Below are 19,419 nucleotides of genomic sequence, written 5' to 3'. Positions count from 1 at the left end.
GAATTAAGTCAGCTGGTGTATTTTAAGGATTTGTTGACCTCAGAATGGAAATGCTACATTGGGGAAGGGGTTTTGCTCTTGTATACACAGGAGAAGGAAAGCTATGAATACCATCAAAATTAATAAACATTCAGTTTGAAAAAGAGAAACCTCATGTGAAAGAGAAATAACAGCTCATCCACAGAAGTGACAACCATACAGGTGGTTGTTTTTATTGTGATATTCATTTTTTCTCACTACCCTCCTCTCTTTTGTTCTCCCCTTCTACCTTTCTTGTGACCCCCATGATCTCAATTTACTTTTTCTCCTTCCTATTTAGATCCATGTATGGTCCTCTTTGTTGTCTAGCTTCTCTGGGGTTGTGGATTGTAGTCTGGTTTTTCTTTGCTTTAGGTCTAAAAGCCATGTGTGAGTGAGTACATATTATATTTGTCTTTCTGGGTCAATATGCTTTCTGGTCAATATGCTTTGTTCTAGATCTATCCATTTGCCTGCAGATTTCAAGATTTCATTTTTTTTATCATTGAATAAAAGTTTTTTTGAGTAAATACATTTCATTCAGAAGAAGATAATAGTGTGTACTTTATTTAAAACCAACCAAGCAAGAATAAAAATATGTATCTTAGCAGCCATGATTCCACATTAAACCTTATCAATAAAAATGGGCAATTAGTTTGTTTAGTCTATTGCTCAGGCTTATTAGTAACTAGCTCTTACAACTTAAATTAACCTATAATTCTTATCTATGTTTAGCCATGTGGCTTTGTACCTTTTCTCAGTGAGGAATTCTCATCTTGTTTCCTCTGTTTCACTCACAACTGGGTCTCCGCCTTTCCTCTTCCAAGAATTCTCCTAGTCAATTTTTAATCCAGGTCTTTCCATTATTCAGTTTTGCTGTTCAGGATCTCATGTCTAATTGGTATCATTTTCATACTTAAATCAATAACTTACAGCAACATAAAATTTAAGTAAATTAAGTTTGTTATTTTATATTATTAGGTGTTTAAGTATTATCTTTAAAATGTTCACTAACAATCTCTATATTTTTAATTTGTTCTACAGCTTTCTTAGACATCTCTTTCTAATAATTACAGAGGAAAGTGATGTAAATTTGTGTGTGATATATAACAGAAAGGCATATATAAAACTCTTCATGAAGAAAGAAATGAGGTTTGAAAAATGACAGTTCACATAAAAATTAATTTTAAAGTTATATCTGGTACTTGTAGATCTCATAGATGATTCAGATGACAAGAAGATGAAAACAGACCAGTCCACAAGAAATCTGCAAAAGAGTAGAAATGATCAATGCTTAAAACAACTGCTTAAAATAAAGTTGCCACAGAAAGAGAAGAAAGCATTGGAACAATTAAACTGGTGTGGTTAAATGTAAGTATTTGAATTCAATTTCGCTCCATGGGTAGGATACAATCAGTTTAAAAGAAGAAGAATGCAAAGTGTATATGGCAGAAGAAGAAAGGTCAAGGGAGGAAGGAAGTAATGGCAAAACAAGGGAGTATCAACTGGTTTTGTCTGATAAGCAAGGAGCCCAGAGAGCAAGACTGCTAAAAGACCTTACAACGTTATGACACATGGCTTCCAGTTTAGAGATGATGATCTCCTTAAAGTAGAAAAACAGTGTCCAACTGTGGGAACCAACCACTACAAAGAAGCAGTTCTCAACCTATGGGTTTCGACACCTTTGGGGTTGAATGACCCTTTCATAGGGGTTGTCTAAGACTTTTGAAAAAAAAGCATGTATTTATATTACAATTCATAACAGTAGGAAAATTACAGTTATGAAGTAGCAACAAAAATAATTTTTTTTTGGTTGGGGGGGTTCACAACATGAGGAACTGTATTCAAGGATCACAGCATTAGAGAGGCAGAGAACCACTGCTATAGAGGGAAAGCAACATGGCAGTGAAATTCATATAAAGAGTAAAAGAGCAAGTGGCCAACTCAAGAGAAGTTAGGGAAGACACAACTTTAAAGGGGAGATGGACAGGAGTATGGGATGATGTAGGAAAAACATGTCAGTGCAATACGAAGGAGCTTTTTGATCTTTCCTGTGGATGTATGGGACTAGCTGCCAGAGTTCCAGACTATGTCCTGGAATAAAAAGCCAAATAACCTGTCCTCCACTATGTTGCTTTTTGTCAGAATATTTACTATAGCAATGGAAATAAACCAGACCATTCACCATCAAGTAATGATGCTCTTTAATAGTTATACAAATGAGATGAATTTGCATTTATAGAAAATTTGTACATGAATGTTGATAGCAGCTTTATTCACAGTCACCAAAAGTATAAACAGCCATAATGAGACACAAGGGAATGCATATTAATAACTGATATTAATACATGATATTCTGGAAAATCACGTTGGTGACCCCTTGATTACAGTAAGCTTGTTTGTCTAGATAGAGTAGTCTTCTTCATTTTCTGATTCCTCTTCTCCAAGACATGGGGTAAGAAAGAAAGGGAGGAAAGAAGTGTGAAAAGGAAATGTCAGAGAGAGAGGTGGGTAATAAAAAGGCATGCCATAAAAAGGTCCTGAGACTTGTTATCAAAAAAGAACGTGAAGAGGAGGCAGAAAGACGTAAGGACCAGAGGATCATGGGGTTTGCTTCTTCCAGGAATCTGAAGCTGCACCCATGAAGTCTCACTAAGGTGGTGCCTAAACATGAGCTCAACAAGCAGGACACCAGCAGCCATGCTGCTTCACCCTGTACAGAGGACTTCAGGCAACTAAGGAATGTTGAGAGCAGAAGAAACTGTCTTCCCAGTGAAGAGCACACCAATTGGTATCCAATAACATGGCCAGGCCTGAAAACATACATACAGGCATCTTTCTACAGATTAAGCAAGTTGTATTTATGTACTTAAGAAAGTGTGCATGTGTATGTGTGTGTAGAGTGAGTGAGACAGAGCGGGAGAGAGGCAGAGACAGAAAGAAACAGAGAGACATAGAAAGGGTTATGTATATAACAACAGGAAGGAAAAAAAGACTTTAAATTTGAAAGTGAGCAAAGAGGGGTGTGGAGGAAAGGGAGAGGGAGGAGATGATGTAATTACAATATAATCTCAAAAAATAAAAGAAATTATCTTTTAAAAAAGAAAGTGAGGAAATTGGCACTATTACAGAAGGGTTCACTGAAATTTTTCCAGTTAACCAATGTCCCATTATATGTTTTGAAGAGGAACAAAACCATAATGAGAAAACTTGGTCATAATAATTTTTAAAATGCACCATAAATTTTCAAGAATTGTGTACATAATTAATTATTTCGTTATTCCCAGGTACTGAAGACACCTACAAGGAAACAAAAGAAGGAAAATTTGACATAATTCTTAATGTCAATAACATCATATCTCAAAGAAACAACAGCTCTCTGCAGTGGGCTAATGGCCTGTGAAGACAATGAACTACCAAGAGAACCCTAGTGGGTCACATGGTAGAAGCTAAGCTTAGAGCTGAACAATGCTTAAGGGAGGGGTTAGTGTTTCAGGTTCTTAGCTGTGCTCATGGCAGCAGAAGTAGAGGAAGGCTAAAGTAAGGGGTCCTTTTTTTTTAAATTTGGAAAGTGTATGGATGGTATAAATTACCCTTTGATGTCACCAATTTTTGATAAAAGGTCACCAATGTCTACTTTAGCACAGTCCAATGATCTATAGGTATCCAAACCTATTCATCATTAATTTTTCTGGGAGATTTACCTGCTTATTTATTTATTTATTTATTTATTATTTGTGTGTGTTGTGTGTGTGTGTATGTGTGATAATGAGGCTTTCATAGTAAATGCTTTCACTATGTTTTTATTTAAAAAAACTATCTCTTCTCATTTTACATATCAATCATAGTTCCCACCCACCTCTAATTGCTGAGTCATCTTGCTGGCCCTAGTAAGTACTCTTTCCTTACTGACTTCACCCTGAGATTTGGGGAACCACTGTTTTCCTTCTACTTTTAGAGAAGCCATCTTCATCTGAAAACATCATTGTGATTCCCTGAAACATAGACAGCTTATGCGTGTGCCTCAGGAAGTGAGCAAGAAGGACACAAGACCTTTTCCTATTATTTGTGCTTTCTATCTCTTTTTCCTTACATAACTTCACTGAAAACAGAGGGTAACCTCTCTAAGTCTTTCATACAAATATCTAATACATATCTTCACCTACCCCCAAAGACAGATTCAATAGGCATCTGCTGCATCCTGATCACCACCAATGTACTGAGGAGAAAACTCTGCATCCTGATCACCACCAATGTACTGAGGAGAAAACTGTTTGATTTTCTGCACTTTGTGTCATCTTCCATCTTCCTGTCACTCATTACAGTGTCTAGAAAACTTTTCTCTCCTTTATTCCCCTCAAAAGCCTTGCACAATGAAAATCCAACTAACCATCATGCCTTTCCCCAAATGCTCATGCACTGCAACCTGATTATCATGCTAGATGACGTTTGGTTTTATACTGTCCTTGTCTTGTCTTCTTAGTATTTATCATTCTTTTATCAATTAACCTTCAATCTCTTCAGAATGTAAGGCTTTTTGTGTTAGACAACATTTTTCAAAACTGTAAGTATTTGTAAAAGTATTAGTTGTTGACTGATGTTGAGATCTACTGTGTTCCATTGCCTACTGTTAGAGAATCACACAAGAGAACTAACCTATACCTGTCACTTGTCTGAATCACTGCAATTGGACAGTTACTCACCTTTTCTTCCAGGTGCAGCTCTGAAAGTCGTAGATAAGCCACAGGTGCAAATGCATCAGCGGAGTGTATGACTACTTCTGAGGAGTCTCTGCAACACAGATAATTTAGTGTACTTACCAAATCCATACCTGTGGCTAATCACTCAAGTTGCCAATAGAAGACACTTGAAATCTGCCAATACTAAGAAACACTGACACTTTTCCTATGTAAAGGGACCCTCAGTTCAAATTTTATTTTCTGCCACTCTATGAATGATTTGGAGACCTCAACTCTTCAACTGCACTTCACAAATGTGCTTGGCATGGGCTAAACATTAAGCATCATTGCTTGGTCTTCAATGTGCCTTTATTTTTAAGACTTGGTGCTTCAGACACAGTCTAAGTCATCCTTCACAAAGACAAGCTGGTTGAGGTGGAAGGCTCTGGCTGCACTCTTCACACTGTAGTTCACTGCTACCAACACTGCTTATTTGACAGGGTAATTACTACATTCAGCTAACACGGTACAAACTGCTTGCTGCCTCCATATGGGTACATGCAAATTTACTCAAGTTTTGATAACGATACCCTGTAAATATAAATAAGATTATTTGTGAAATTAATAACTAATTATTTTGTTTATTAATACAGAAATATTGTTTTTCAATTCAACTGAAAATATAAAAATAGAAATTCCAAAAACCTCTTTTAATTTCTCATGAATTGCTTCTATTGGTTATATTATTAGCAGCTGGCCATTGCAAGATTGGAAAGCTTATCTTTAACTCTTTTTTTTCTTCTTGATTTATTTTCATTTTGTGTGTGTGAGTGTTTAGTATGCATATATGTACCATGTGCATGTCTGGTGCCCACAGAGCCTAGAAAAGGTCATTGGATTCCCTGTAACTGGAGTTAAAGATGGTTTTGAGTCACTACGTAGGTTCTAGGAATCAAACCTGGGTCCTCTGGTAGAGCATCAGAAACTCTTACCTGCTGAACCATCTCTCCAATCCAGTTATTTTGACTACTTATATATTTAAAAAAATTCAAATTATTTTTATGCTTTTACTTTATTTTAAAACTAAAGTGTGTGTAGGTGTGTGCACGTGACTGGACAATGCCTGTGGAGGTCTGGAATTACAGGCAGCTGTAAGATGTTAGTGCTGGGAGTTGAACTTGGGTCCTATGCAAGAGCAGTATATGCTCTTAATAGATGAACTGAGCCATCTCTCTAGACTCTTACTTCAACTCTTTGCAACTAGCTTAAAACATATTTGAATAAGGTTTTACTCATTAGAAAGTTATGTAGTTATGAAGAAAGAACCACAAAATACTTGAGTCCAGAATACTAAATTTTCACAAGAAAATGTTTGTTTCATTTACAAAATGTAAAAAATATTAAAACTTCATATATGATGATTAAAAACAATACTATTCATGAATATTTACTATCAAAAATTCATCTTTGCATATTTTAATAAAATAACATTAAACAGACAATGTTGGAAGAAACAAAACTTATATAAATTGACCCTTTAAAGAATTAGGTTTTGGATAAAAAAGTATAACTAGCTTTCACAGATTACATCAACATAAAGATCTTTTCAGAGAGAGAGAGAGAGAGAGAGAGAGAGAGAGAGAGAGAGAGAGAGAGAGAGAGAGAGAGGCATACAGACAGACTCACACACAGACATACAGGGAAACAGGAAGGGAACTTGTCAGGAAGAAGGGTCTTATTTAATAGACATTCTCTGACACCTTTCACACAGTGGTAGGACTAGTATTTGTGTGTTTTGAACTGCATAAGGCTTGAGTTGCTATAGCTACAAGGTGAAGATGTTGAATTGTTTCACTGTTGAAGTACCATAATGCTGAGATCCTTTCACAACAAAGTGGAAAGCAGTACTTCTTACAATTAGGTGTTTATAAAGACCTTTGTGTTCTCAGAGCCATCAGTCTGTCAGAAGGACAGGTCGAGTATCATTCCTTTGCATTTCTTGTTTGTTGTTCTCTGTGTTTAATCTTGTGTTAATAAGTAAATCTATTCCTACTTTCCATTCCTTTGCATTTCTTGTTTGTTGTTCTCTGTGTTTAATCTTGTGTTAATAAGTAAATCTATTCCTACTTTCTCTTTTATATTGTTTACCCAAACATGCCAATTATTTTTTTTAAATAATAAGCAGCACTGTTTCATGGAAATATACTTCTTGTATACAAAATCCTTTTGTGATCTGCATGGCCATAAAAAATTTCTCCCATTTATAAACTTTTAAGAAATAACTTTGCTCTCTTCTATCAAAGTTAATACCCAGATATGTTTTCACTTTGAGCTTATAAAGGAAGAAATAATGGGCATCAATAGTGACCAGCAGAGTTTGATACAAAAAACCAGACACTCAATAATAAAATGCCAAATAAATTAGTGATGTTAATTACTAATGCAAAAGAAGTTAGGAGAACATGAAAGCAAGAGTCATGAATACTGGCTTTGGGGATGAAACAGTTTTAGTCTTAATTACTGAGATTATTCCCTTGCCCATTATTAATTGTTCAAAGAATTCAAGTCTTTTTGTTTGTTTTCTTTCAGAGACAGGGTTTCTTTTTGTAGCCTTGGGTGTCCTGGAACTCTCTGTAGATCAGACTGGCTTCAAACTCACAGTGATCCACCTGCCTCTCTGCCTCCCATGCTGGGATTTCAAGGTCTGCAGCACCACAGCCCAGCTTAATGCTGGAAAGTAGCAAAACTATTCATTCATCAAGCATCTTTTTCAGGAAGCATGAGTTTAGGAGAAATAAAACAAAAACAACACAGGAAATACTCTTCCAGAAGACACAGAACACAGATAATAAGGTGATGAACTAGACTAAGTTCCCATTGTCTCATTATACCAACTTTTATGATTTATGGCAGAGGTACCACACTGCTCATAATAAACTGAATCTGCTTCAAAAAAGCTTATATGTAAAAATACCCCTCCCCCAGAACTCAATAGAAATGTCTAGTCTCATCATTCTAACTTGTTAAAGCCAAGAAAGAGGAAAAAGAAGAGAGAGTTAATGGAACCCATGGGCTACTGATGTGGTAGTTTATCAAACGTAGCTGTAATGAAAGATAAATAATACAGGCAATTCACACTTCAGGAAAGGATAAAAGTGTCAGTGTGTAGGCACCAGTTTTACTGCAGGCCGTAATCAGCAAGTAAACGAAAGTGCAATGTCTAAAAAGTTTACAGCCTTCTATGAAGGCCTCGCCTTGTCAGGTATTGATTTAAGTATTCACACGACTTCCTTGGGATTAAACAAATTGAGTGTTTGTGAACTTAAGGGACATGTTCTATTTCTTCCAACCAAAGCTGCCTCAAGCTAAATGCTGAGTTGCTTCTATCACTTAAATTTAAGAAAATGGAAGAAGCTGAGGTGGTATCTTACACAACGATTTTCTTCTTAAATAGAGGGCAATCCAAAGTGAATGTTTCATACTCGCCACCTTCCCCACATACGTGGACACCATACTTCTTAGAAAGCTGAGAATTATGAAAAATAAAAGGAAACATTAAAATGATACCCTCAAAATACTCATTTAGCAGGTTATCCACTCCTAAAAACTAATTCAGGATAGTGATACTAAAATATATTGTAGGCTACAGAAGGACTATTATAGGATACTAAAAACAGTGAATTTCCAAAGTTGTAGAAAGTCTTTTTAAAAGTTCTTATGTCTTAATAAGGTTCGGTTTATGAAGCTATCTAATAAAATCTGGAAATAAAAAAAGCAAGCAAAGTGGTTGCACAAGTTTGCATTCCCACCAGCAATGGATGAGTGTGTCCCTTACCCCACAACCTCTCCAGCAAAGGTTATTATTGGTGTTTTGGATTTTAGCCAATCTGACAGGTGTAAGATGATATCTCAAAGTTGTTTTGATTTGCATTTCCCTGATAGCTAGGGAGGTTGAGCATGACCTTAAGTGTCTTTTGGCCATTCGAACTTCTTCTGTTGAGAATTCTCTGTTCAGTTCAGCGCCCCATTTTTTAATTGGGTTAATTGGCATTTTACCGTCTAGTCTCTTGAGTTCCTTATATATTTTAGAGATCAGACCTTTGTCAGTTGCAGGGTTGGTGAAGATCTTTTCCCAGTCAGTAGGCTGCCTTTGTGTCTTAGTGACAATGTCCTTTGCTTTACAGAAGCTGCTCAACTTCAGGAGGTCCCATTTATTCAATGTTGCCCTTAAAGTCTGTGCAGCTGGGGTTATGCGTAGGAAACGGTTCCCTGTGCCCATTTGTTGTAGAGTACTTCCCACTTTCTCCTCTATCAAGCTCAATGTGTTCAAATTAATATTGATGTCTTTAATCCATTTGGACTTGAGTTTTGTGCATGGTGATAGATATGGATCTACTTTCATTCTTCTACAGGTTGACATCCAGTTATGCCAGCACCATTTGTTGAAGATGCCCTCTTTCTTCCATTGTGTACTTTTGGCTCCTTTATCAAAAATCAGGTGTTCATAGGTTTGTGGTTTAAGATCCGGGTCTTCTATACGATTCCATTGGTCCGTGGCGGTTTCTCAGGAAATTCGGGATCAACCTACCCCAGGACCCAGCAATTCCACTATTGGGAATCTACCCAAGAGATGCCCAATCATACAACAAAAGCATATGCTCATCTATGTTCATAGCAGCATTATTTGTAATAGCCAGATCCTGGAGACAGCCTAGATGCCCTTCAGTGGAAGAATGGATGAAGAAACTGTGGAATATATACATGCTAGAATACTACTCAGCGGTAAAAAACAATGACATCTTGAATTTTGCAGGCAAATGGATGGAAATAGAAAACACTATTCTGAGTGAGGTAACCCAGACCCATAAAGATGAACATGGGATGTACTCACTCATATTCGGTTTCTAGCCATAATTAAAGGACATCGAGCCTATAAATTTGGGATCCTTGAGAAGATAATAAGAAGGTGAACTCCCAAAAAAAGATATAGTAATCCTCCTGGATATTGGAAGTAGACACGATCGCCAGGCAAAATTGGGAACTTGAGGGTTGGGCAAGACTGGGCCAAGGGAAGATGGGGAGAGAAAAGTGTGAAGGGGAGAGCGGGGGGAGCTCGGAGGAATGGGGTGCTTGGGATATAGGAAGGGTGGATATGAGAGCAGGGAAGCATATATCTTAATTTAAGGAGCTACCTGAGGGTTGTCAAGAGACTTGACCCTAGAGGGGTTCCCAGGTTTCCAGGGAGACGCCCCCAGTTAGTTCCTTGGGCAGCTGAGGAGAGGGAGCCTGAAAAGGCCAGTTCCTATAGCCATACTGATGAATTTCTTGCATATCACCATAGAACCTCCACCTGACGATAGATGAAGAAAATGACAGAGCCCCACATTGGAGCACCGGACTGAGCTCCCAAGGTCCTGATGAGGAGCAGAAGGAGAGAGAACATGAGAAAGAAAGTCAGGACCGTGAGGGAACCTCCAGCTGGCGACAGATGGGGAAGGTGACTGATCCCCACATTGGAGCACTGGACTGAGCTCCCAAGGTCCTGATGAGGAGCAGAAGGAGCGAGAACATGAGGGAGAAAGTCAGGAACGTGAGGGGTGCGTTCACTCATGGAGACGGTGGGACAGAACTAATGGGAGATCACCAACTCCAGTTGGAATGGGACTGATGGATCATGCGACCAAACCCGTCTCTCTGAGTGTGGCCAACAGCGGGGGCTGACTGAGAAGCAAAGGACAATGGCGCTGGGCTCTGATTCTTTTGCATGGACGGGCTCTGTGGGAGCCTTCTCAGCTTGGTCGATCACCTTCCTGGACCTGGGGGGAGTTGGGAGGACCCTGGTCTTAGCATAGAGTGGGGAACCCTGATGGCTCCTTGGCCTTGAGAGGGAGGGAGGGGAGGTATGGGTGGAGGGGAGGGGAGGGAAGGGGGAGAAGGAGGGGAGGGAAGGGGGAGGAGGAGGGGAGGGAGGGGGGAGGAGGAGGGAAGGAGATGGAAATTTTTAAATATAAAAAAAATAAACCATGAGAAAAAAAAAAGCAAGCAAGCAAGCAAAAACAAAGAAAATAAACCAAAAAGCTCCAAAACAACAAACAACCCCCATCTTATTTGTCTTCACTATAAGGCACTATGTGATGATCCTGATACTGAGTGCAAGCCCTATGGCTGATACATACTATCAATGATGGGGCTGCTTCCTAAGTCTTCAGTTTCCCTGCATGTTACAAGCTTATTTGAGAATTTTTGCACTTGTGCTACTCTTCTGACTTTGTGGCTTCAGTGTGGACCTATGAGCATTCTACTCCTCACACTGAGAGTCAGAGTGATGTGAATGGCACTGGGTGGCAGTTGGAATGCACCAGCCCCCATAATCTCACAGGGAGTGGCACTATTAGGACACAGAGCTTTGTTGGAGTGGGTGTGGCCTTGTTGGAGAAAGAATGCCACTCTGGGAGTGGGCTTTGAGGTTTCCTATGCTCAGGATACTGCTCAATCTATCATTTGAGTTCCTGTGGCCTACAAGATATAGGACTCTCAGCTATTCCTCGAGCACTATGTCTGTCTGCATGTTGCCATGCTCCTTGTCATGATAATAATGGATGGAACCTCTCAACTATAAGCCACCCCAATTACATGTTTCCTGTATAAGAGTTGCTGTAGTCACAGTGTCTCTTCACAGCAATAAAAGCCCTAAGCAAGACACACTGTAAAGCCAAACAGCAGGGAGAGTGTGGAGGAGAACTGGATAGTGTTTTCTATAAGGGCTCCAAAGGGCAAGATAGATAAACTTTTGCCTGGCTCATAAAGCAGAGACTCTGCAAAGCCAAATTATGAGAGGTGGTCCCTATGGGACCAAATAATAGGACAAGACTGCTTTGTCATACCAAACTAAATTAAATTAATACCTTTTCTGCAATAAAAACCATACAGCAATAATAATGAGATATGGATTTCTGGGTATTTATTTGTTCCGCACTTGGTGTTCTACTGATTTTCCAACAACTTCCCACCATGGACCTTCTAATTTCACCTTTATGACTCACTGGCCAGATTATGTGGGGAGTATATATGATCAATACTTAGGTTTTCTTTACTGCCAAATGTCTCATTGAAACTCTGTTGTTTTTGTAATACAAAGAATAACTGGAGTGTTAAAGTCTGTGTGACTGCTACACCCTATAGAAGTGATTCTGTTAGTCCCCTGTAAAGTAACATAAGCTGCTATGTTACTTCAACATTTGCTGTTTTTTTTTTTTTTTTTTTTTTTTTTTTTTTTTTTTTTTTTTTTTTTGGTTTTTCGAGACAGGGTTTCCCTGTAGTTTCTAGAGCCTGTCCTGGAACTAGCTCTTGTAGACCAGGCTAGCCTCGAACTCAGAGATCCGCCTGCCTCTGCCTCCCGAGTGCTGGGATTAAAGGCGTGTGCCACCACCGCCCTGCCAACATTTGCTTTTAAGAGGTACACCAGACATCTGTATGTACTCTGCAATATCCTTAGTTACACTAAATATTATTAATATTCATTTATCCTATCAACTATCTCTTCAACAAATATTTATTGAGCAGCATTGCGACATTAAAAAAATAAAAAAACAAAACAATGTCTTCAGTTCTTGAAATTCACTGAATATAATGCATTCACATTGCAGTACCACAAAATAATGATTAAACCATGATGTTGCCTATATCAACCAATATTTCAGAACCTCCTTTTCTCTTCTATTATTAATTTACCAATATGGAAATATAGCTTTCTAGTTAAGAAATTTGCATAAAAGCCCTAGTGGTCTCTAAGACTGACAAATCAATAAGTATTCTTACTGAATCCTGATATTTCTGTTACTTCTCTAAGTTCAATTAGCTTCATGCTATAAGTGAGTTATAAATATCAGTTGTAAGGTTCCTGACAACATGGTAGTATATTCTTCAGAGGTGAAAGTTAATCATATCTACTTTGTTCAGAGAATTGGCATTCTACTAAAATACAAGACTCTTGTAGTATAAAAGCACAAAATATGCATGGTACAGAAAATGTCACTTTCCATAAGTTTCCATAAGTTTATGATCCAAAAGTATATATTCCAGAGAAATATTCATGAAGTATACCTTTAATGTATTTTTCTAAGACTTGTAAATCATGTTTATACTGTTCACATGAAGCAGCAATAGTCCTCATTCATCTCAGTTCTGGCTGCATCTTCAAACTGGAAATATCACATGCTCTACTTAGCTACTCCTCGGTAATATTCTGACAGCATTATTGCAAGGAAAACACCAAACGATGTTTCTCTTTAGTTTAGCATCCTAATAAAATTTTGTTATTCTTTTACATCTCTTTTTAACATTTACTTTTTCCTTTCCTTTACAGTCTTCTAATTTCATATGTATAGAAGAATGTTCTTAGCTCCCCACACCCCAATTCTCTAAGTACAACAATGCAAACAAAGGTTGAAATACTAGTGTAGAGCTTAAGTCTGTGCTTCTGTTTACATGCAGGCTGATTTTTGAAAGTTCATTAATTCATTTATTGACTTGATAGCTCTACCAAGAACTTTGCAGTTGCAGATTCTATCATGTACACTAGAAGCATTGCCACGAACAAGGCAGAGAATGCACCATATCTTCAATTTTAGGCTCTGATGACCACTTTGCAACTCAACTCTCAAAAACCAGCTCCTCTCTTGCCTTCTATATTCACCTTTCCAATTCCCTCAACATGTTATGACTTTGCTAATTTTTCTTAATGCTATATGTAAAACATTCTGCTTAAAATCTTGGGTGGTCATTCACTCTCTTCTCAATAAAATAACTATTTAAGTCATAACCAAAGGCTTCCAGAATTCTGTCCTGTCCTATACACTTGAGTAATTGGCAGATTTGGAAAGATTCTTATTGACTTGAGAAAATTAAAAAAAAACTTTATAAAGTAAAATTCGAAGTGATGAACACTAAAACCCAAATGAGTCTCCTTCTCTTCAACATAGACAATCAGTCTATGGTACCTTATCCTACTCTGAGACTCATTATGGTTCAGATGTGAGCATGCCCCATAAGAAAAGCCTGACTAGGGTGCACTTACAAGTTCAATTTGAACAGGAAACAAATAGCCCCTGTCTATCAAGAATAAGAAAGAAAAGTCACTGATGTCTTCTATTCTACCCTCAGGAACTGGATACAAATTTTCCATTTTTTTGAGATCTAAAGTAGTGAATAATCAATGTTTTTCATTAGCCATTGAATAGGTGATGTCACTATTTTCCTCTTCCCTTACATTTAATTATTTGGGGGAGTTGAGTTAACACAGAAAATTATAGAGATCATATGGCCAGTGGGTAAGATGAACACACTTGTTACTTTTCTGTATTTTGCTTGATTAAGAAATAAGTTTCTATTTTCTAACCAGTTAGACTGCTTTTAATAAGGAAAGAAGATAACTTTTATATATGTATTAATGTAACTTTCACTGCATAAAAGTATGTTTAATGCTTCATAAATATTTAGATCATATTGTCCTCTAGATAAAATTTTTTGAATAATATTGGTTTGTCATTTCATTATTAGAGTAAGGTTTTGAATAAACTGAGCAGATGTGCTGGTCTTGGGCCATTTTATGGCTCATGGAAATATTCTGGAATCTCAGCATTTTAAAAGCGAATTCCCAACATATGAAAGGGGAACGACTTACACGAGCTTGTTTAGGGGGCATGTCTACTTACATTTACACATTTACAATAAAGGGGAGGTATGGGTGGAGGGGAGGGGAGGGAAGGGGTTGAAGGAGAGGAGGAAAGGGGGAGGAGGAGGGGAGGGAGGGGGGAGGAGGAGGGTAGGAGATGGAAATATTTTTTTCTTTTTTTTTTCTTTCTCATGGTTTATTTTTTTTTTAATATTTAAAAATTTCCATCTCCTTCCCTCCTCCTCCCCCTCCCTCCGCTCCTCCTCCCCCTTCCCGCCCCTCCTTCTCCCCCTTCCCTCCCCTCCCCTCCACCCGTACCTACCCTCCCTCCCTCTCAAGGCCAAGGAGCCATCAGGGTTCCCCACTCTATGCTAAGTCCAAGGTCCTCCCAACTCCCCCCAGGTCCAGGAAGGTGATCGACCAAGCTGAGAAGGCTCCCACAGAGCCCGTCCATGCAGAAGAATCAGAGCCCAGCGCCAATGTCCTTTGCTTCTCAGTCAGCCCCCGCTGTTGGCCACATTCAGAGAGACGGGTTTGGTCACATGATCCATCAGTCCCATTCCAACTGGAGTTGGTGATCTCCCTTTAGTTCTGTCCACCGTCCCATTGCTTTTAATAAGGAAAGAAGATAACTTTTATATATGTATTAATGTAACTTTCACTGCATAAAAGTATGTTTAATGCTTCATAAATATTTAGATCATATTGTCCTCTAGATAAAATTTTTTGAGTAATATTGGTTTGTCATTTCATTATTAGAGTAAGGTTTTGAATAAACTGAGCAGATGTGCTGGTCTTGGGCCATGGAATCTCAGCATTTTAAAAGCGAATTCCCAACATATGAAAAGGGAACGACTTACACGAGCTTGTTTAGGGGGCATGTCTACTTACATTTACACATTTACAATAGAGGGGAGGTATGAGTGGAGGGGAGGGGAGGGAAGGGGGAGAAGGAGAGGAGGAAAGGGGGAGGAGGAGGGGAGGGAGGGGGGAGGAGGAGGGGAGGAGATGGAAATTTTTAAATATAAAAAAATAAACCATGAAAAAAAAAGTAATTATAGAACTAAAGTTAAAGGGTTTATAATCTCCATGTTTAAATTTTTATCGCCTTAACAGATAATATTAACATTAACTATAAAATTTTTTTTATTAAATCAAGAAGCTTTGTTTTTAAATAAATCCTATTTTCTGTTACTCAATTTAAGATGGGGAGTGCCAAATCAAATGGACTTCTCATTCGCTCTCACATAGAAAAGCCCACAGGGCTTATACAAAGCACCACAATTTCATTTCACAGATGGTGTTTTTAACATATAATTTCATACTGTATACATCGAGTCAGAGGATTTACTTATTTATTGGGTATCACCTACTACTGGCTTAGATATAGAGGTTTCCAGTGTGATCAGACAAACAGATCCTGTAAAGAACAGCATACTGATTGTCTGTTCAGGCTAGTTCATATTACCTTCCTCAAGGTATAGAGAGGGCACACCTGCAATGGAAGTCCCATGCTTACTTTAGAAGAAGGTCAAAGCATTCCTTCATTGGCTGCTCTAGGGACAAGAGCAAAGAAGGTCAGAGTGACCTTCCTTTGATTCTGCTCAAATGTCAAGGCATCTTGTTTTGAGAAGTTAATTTCGAATGCCATCAGCATGAATGATTAGTGAAATGTATTACTGCATTAGGAATATTTCCACCTTTCTACATTAGAAAACTGGGTGGATGATTGTCTGCTTATTTCTATCCATTTGTCGTCAGAACCCAACTGCTCTACAGTTTTCCAATCTATGTGGCCTGTAACATTATTCACCTCTCATGTCTTTCCGACAACCTTCCGTGGGCTTCCAGATTACTACAGATTTGAAAACACTCTTTTCCTATTCCTTTTCCCTACTGCTGTTGCTAAGTTACACATACCCCTTGATGAGCTCTTTGTAGTGCGCTCTTTTGTCAATACAGTCCCTCTCATATGCATTACTTTTCCGGCTTCTCTATGGCTGATGCTATTCTCCTGCTGCTAACATTACTGTTCATACTACTTGTTCTATGGCTAAGGCAGGGTTATTCTTATTTTAGTTAGACCTCAAAATGACTTCTGAGTAGAACAGTTCATTCTCTGAAATCAGCTATTGATGTGGGATTTCCCTCTGTATACTGTGATTACCATTGATGAAGAATTAAACTGCTTTGCACCTATAGCAGGGCAGAACTTAGGTAGGTGGGGAAAACTAAACTGAATGCCGGGAGAAAGAAAGGTGGAGTCAGAGGGAAGCCATGTAGCCCCACCGGAGACAGACACTGGAATTTGTATCCACATAGTTTTGTTAGATAATTAACTAGTCATGAACGAAGACCACTTAGCACATGATATGCACTCAGCATTGAATTACCACAAGGCTCAACTACGAGAGACAATGCCGTTCATATAGTAGGGTAGAATGAAAGCAACATTCCACAGCTGCTTCATAAAGAGACCAGAAGCACGTGAGGATTACTCACCTACTACATGCAGTACCGACAAATAACAACCGTAGCCTTCTGTCTGACCATCTCAGCTGCACTCCAGTCTCATTGGGTAAAAACATTTGTCTTCGGGTCTATGTTATAACATGAAATCTACTCTGTTTAAGATTAAGTTTATGGCAGGGCAGTGGTGGAGCACACCTTTAATTCCAGCACTCGGGAGGCAGAGGCAGGCAGATCTCTGAGTTCGAGAACAGCCTGGTCTACAGAGCTAGTTCCAGGACAGGCTCCAAAGCTACAGAGAAACCCTGTCTTGAAACAAAACAAAACAAAACAAAACAAAAACCAAGATTGTCTTGATTTTTCATTAAACCCTTCTGCCTTCTATAATACTAAGTGCTTCTGATTACCTTCATCGCATGTGAGTAATTGCTGATATTGTGTGTGAGTAATTGCTGGTTCTTCATTGTTCACTTTGAGCAAATATTAATGCCAATGTCTTTTCGTTTTCCCGTCACATTATTTCCATACAGTTCTATCACCACCTGCATTATTTCCATACAGTTCTATCACCATCTGCATTATTTCCATATAGTTCTATCACCATCTGCATTATTTCCATATAGTTCTATCACCATCTGCATTATTTCCATATAGTTCTATCACCATCTGCATTATTTCCATATAGTTCTATCACCATCTGCATTATTTCCATACAGCTCTATCACCATCTGCATTATTTCCATATAGTTCTATCACCATCTGCATTATTTCCATATAGTTCTATCACCACCTGCATTATTTCCATATAGTTCTATCACCATCTGCATTATTTCCATATAGTTCTATCACCATCTGCATTATTTCCATACAGTTCTATCACCATCTGCATTATTTCCATATAGTTCTATCACCATCTGCATTATTTCCATATAGTTCTATCACCACCTGCATTATTTCCATATAGTTCTATCACCATCTGCATTATTTCCATATAGTTCTATCACCACCTGCATTATTTCCATATAGTTCTATCACCATCTGCATTATTTCCATATAGTTCTATCACCATCTGCATTATTTCCATACAGTTCTATCACCATCTGCATTATTTCCATATAGTTCTATCACCATCTGCATTATTTCCATATAGTTCTATCACCACCTGCATTATTTCCATATAGTTCTATCACCATCTGCATTATTTCCATATAGTTCTATCACCACCTGCATTATTTCCATATAGTTCTATCACCATCTGCATTATTTCCATATAGTTCTATCACCACCTGCATTATTTCCATATAGTTCTATCACCATCTGCATTATTTCCATATAGTTCTATCACCACCTGCATTATTTCCATATAGTTCTATCACCATCTGCATTATTTCCATATAGTTCTATCACCACCTGCATTATTTCCATATAGTTCTATCACCATCTGCTTCCTAGGACAGTTTCATGGACTTTACTTCCCATTTTCCCACTGCTAATCCATGAACAGCTGCTAGACTATATTTCCTCAATTTCTTAATAGCATGAATTGCTGTTGAGGAGTCCTCTAAATCTTATTATTTCTTATCCTAAATTGCCTCGCTTATACCTGAAGGCCCTTCAAGACTGCCCTACATTTCCATCTTACCTTTTCCTTACCAATCTATCAACACCAGTTTAATTTCATTAAATCAAGTTTCTTCTTGTTTTTGTGTGTCTTCCTGCTAATGAGTCTTCATTCATATTGATTTACTTTGTGGCCACTGCCCAGGTAAATTTCACCCATCATTCAAATCTGTTTAAGATCTTATCCACTATTGCAGGACCTGTGGCCCTATTCCATCTAGCAACTCCTACCTGTGCTTACATTAGGAACCAGGCTGCATTATCTGATGCAGGTTATTAGAGTTTTTATTCCCTTACTTGTTATAGTTCACATTCCTTGAAAAACACAAAATGTTCAATTTGTTTTCTTCCCATCTCAGCAGTTTGCACAGAACTGGTAACATGGGTTGATTCTGAAAATACTCAACATTCAATTCTACAAGTATCACATGACAATAGAGACCAAGAGCTCATTTACAATACACATTTCGAAAAATGTGAGGGCCACAAATTAGGACAACTGGGAACTAACATGACTTTTACGCTTCTCTTTAAATACTACAATCAGGTACTGCTGCTCAAAGTACTTAATAATTGTTCTCCCTTCCTTGAAAGTCTTCATTTACTGTACCCTGTTTAGATAATTAATCCTTACTTCATTATTCTAAATATTTAAACATGTGGCTTTATTTCCCCAGAAAAGCTTTAGTTAAGATATACTCCAAGGATAGGCGACTAATGTCTGAGGAACTGTTTCTTCTGCATTATGTGTTGGTACATAGTGAACAGCTAAAATTTTGAAGACCACAAGTATTTCAATTTTCAGATTTTATTTTCAGTTTTTGCTGTCTTTATATATACATAATGAGATATTCTAGCTTAAGCCCTAAGTGTAAAGATAAAATGTATTGCTTTATATACATATGTGTGTCATAATTATACATGGCTTGTAGGTCATTTTTGTATTATTATACAAATTAT

At 38.0% G+C, this 19,419-nt stretch overlaps 1 protein-coding gene across 2 annotated transcripts in view; it reads right to left on the bottom strand.

Moving 5' to 3' along the window:
* Window positions 1-2,198: 2,198 nt before the first annotated feature.
* The window catches only part of Dph6 (diphthamine biosynthesis 6), a 122,347-nt gene continuing 105,126 nt past the window's right edge, over window positions 2,199-19,419 (bottom strand). For both annotated transcript variants that reach the window (XM_038331780.1, XM_038331781.1), the window contains exons 7-9: window positions 8,129-8,223; window positions 4,722-4,809; window positions 2,199-3,318 (exon numbers count right to left, since the gene is read on the bottom strand). In XM_038331780.1, coding sequence (XP_038187708.1) covers window positions 3,265-3,318; window positions 4,722-4,809; window positions 8,129-8,223 — 237 coding nt within the window. In that variant the 3' untranslated portion in view covers window positions 2,199-3,264. The remainder of the gene's footprint in view (window positions 3,319-4,721; window positions 4,810-8,128; window positions 8,224-19,419) is intronic.

The sequence above is a fragment of the Arvicola amphibius genome, chromosome 5 (genome assembly GCF_903992535.2).
Source record: "Arvicola amphibius chromosome 5, mArvAmp1.2, whole genome shotgun sequence".
NCBI lineage: Eukaryota > Metazoa > Chordata > Mammalia > Rodentia > Cricetidae > Arvicola > Arvicola amphibius.
Note: the sequence above shows the minus strand (reverse complement) of the source record. Positions and strands in the feature narration are given on the sequence as shown.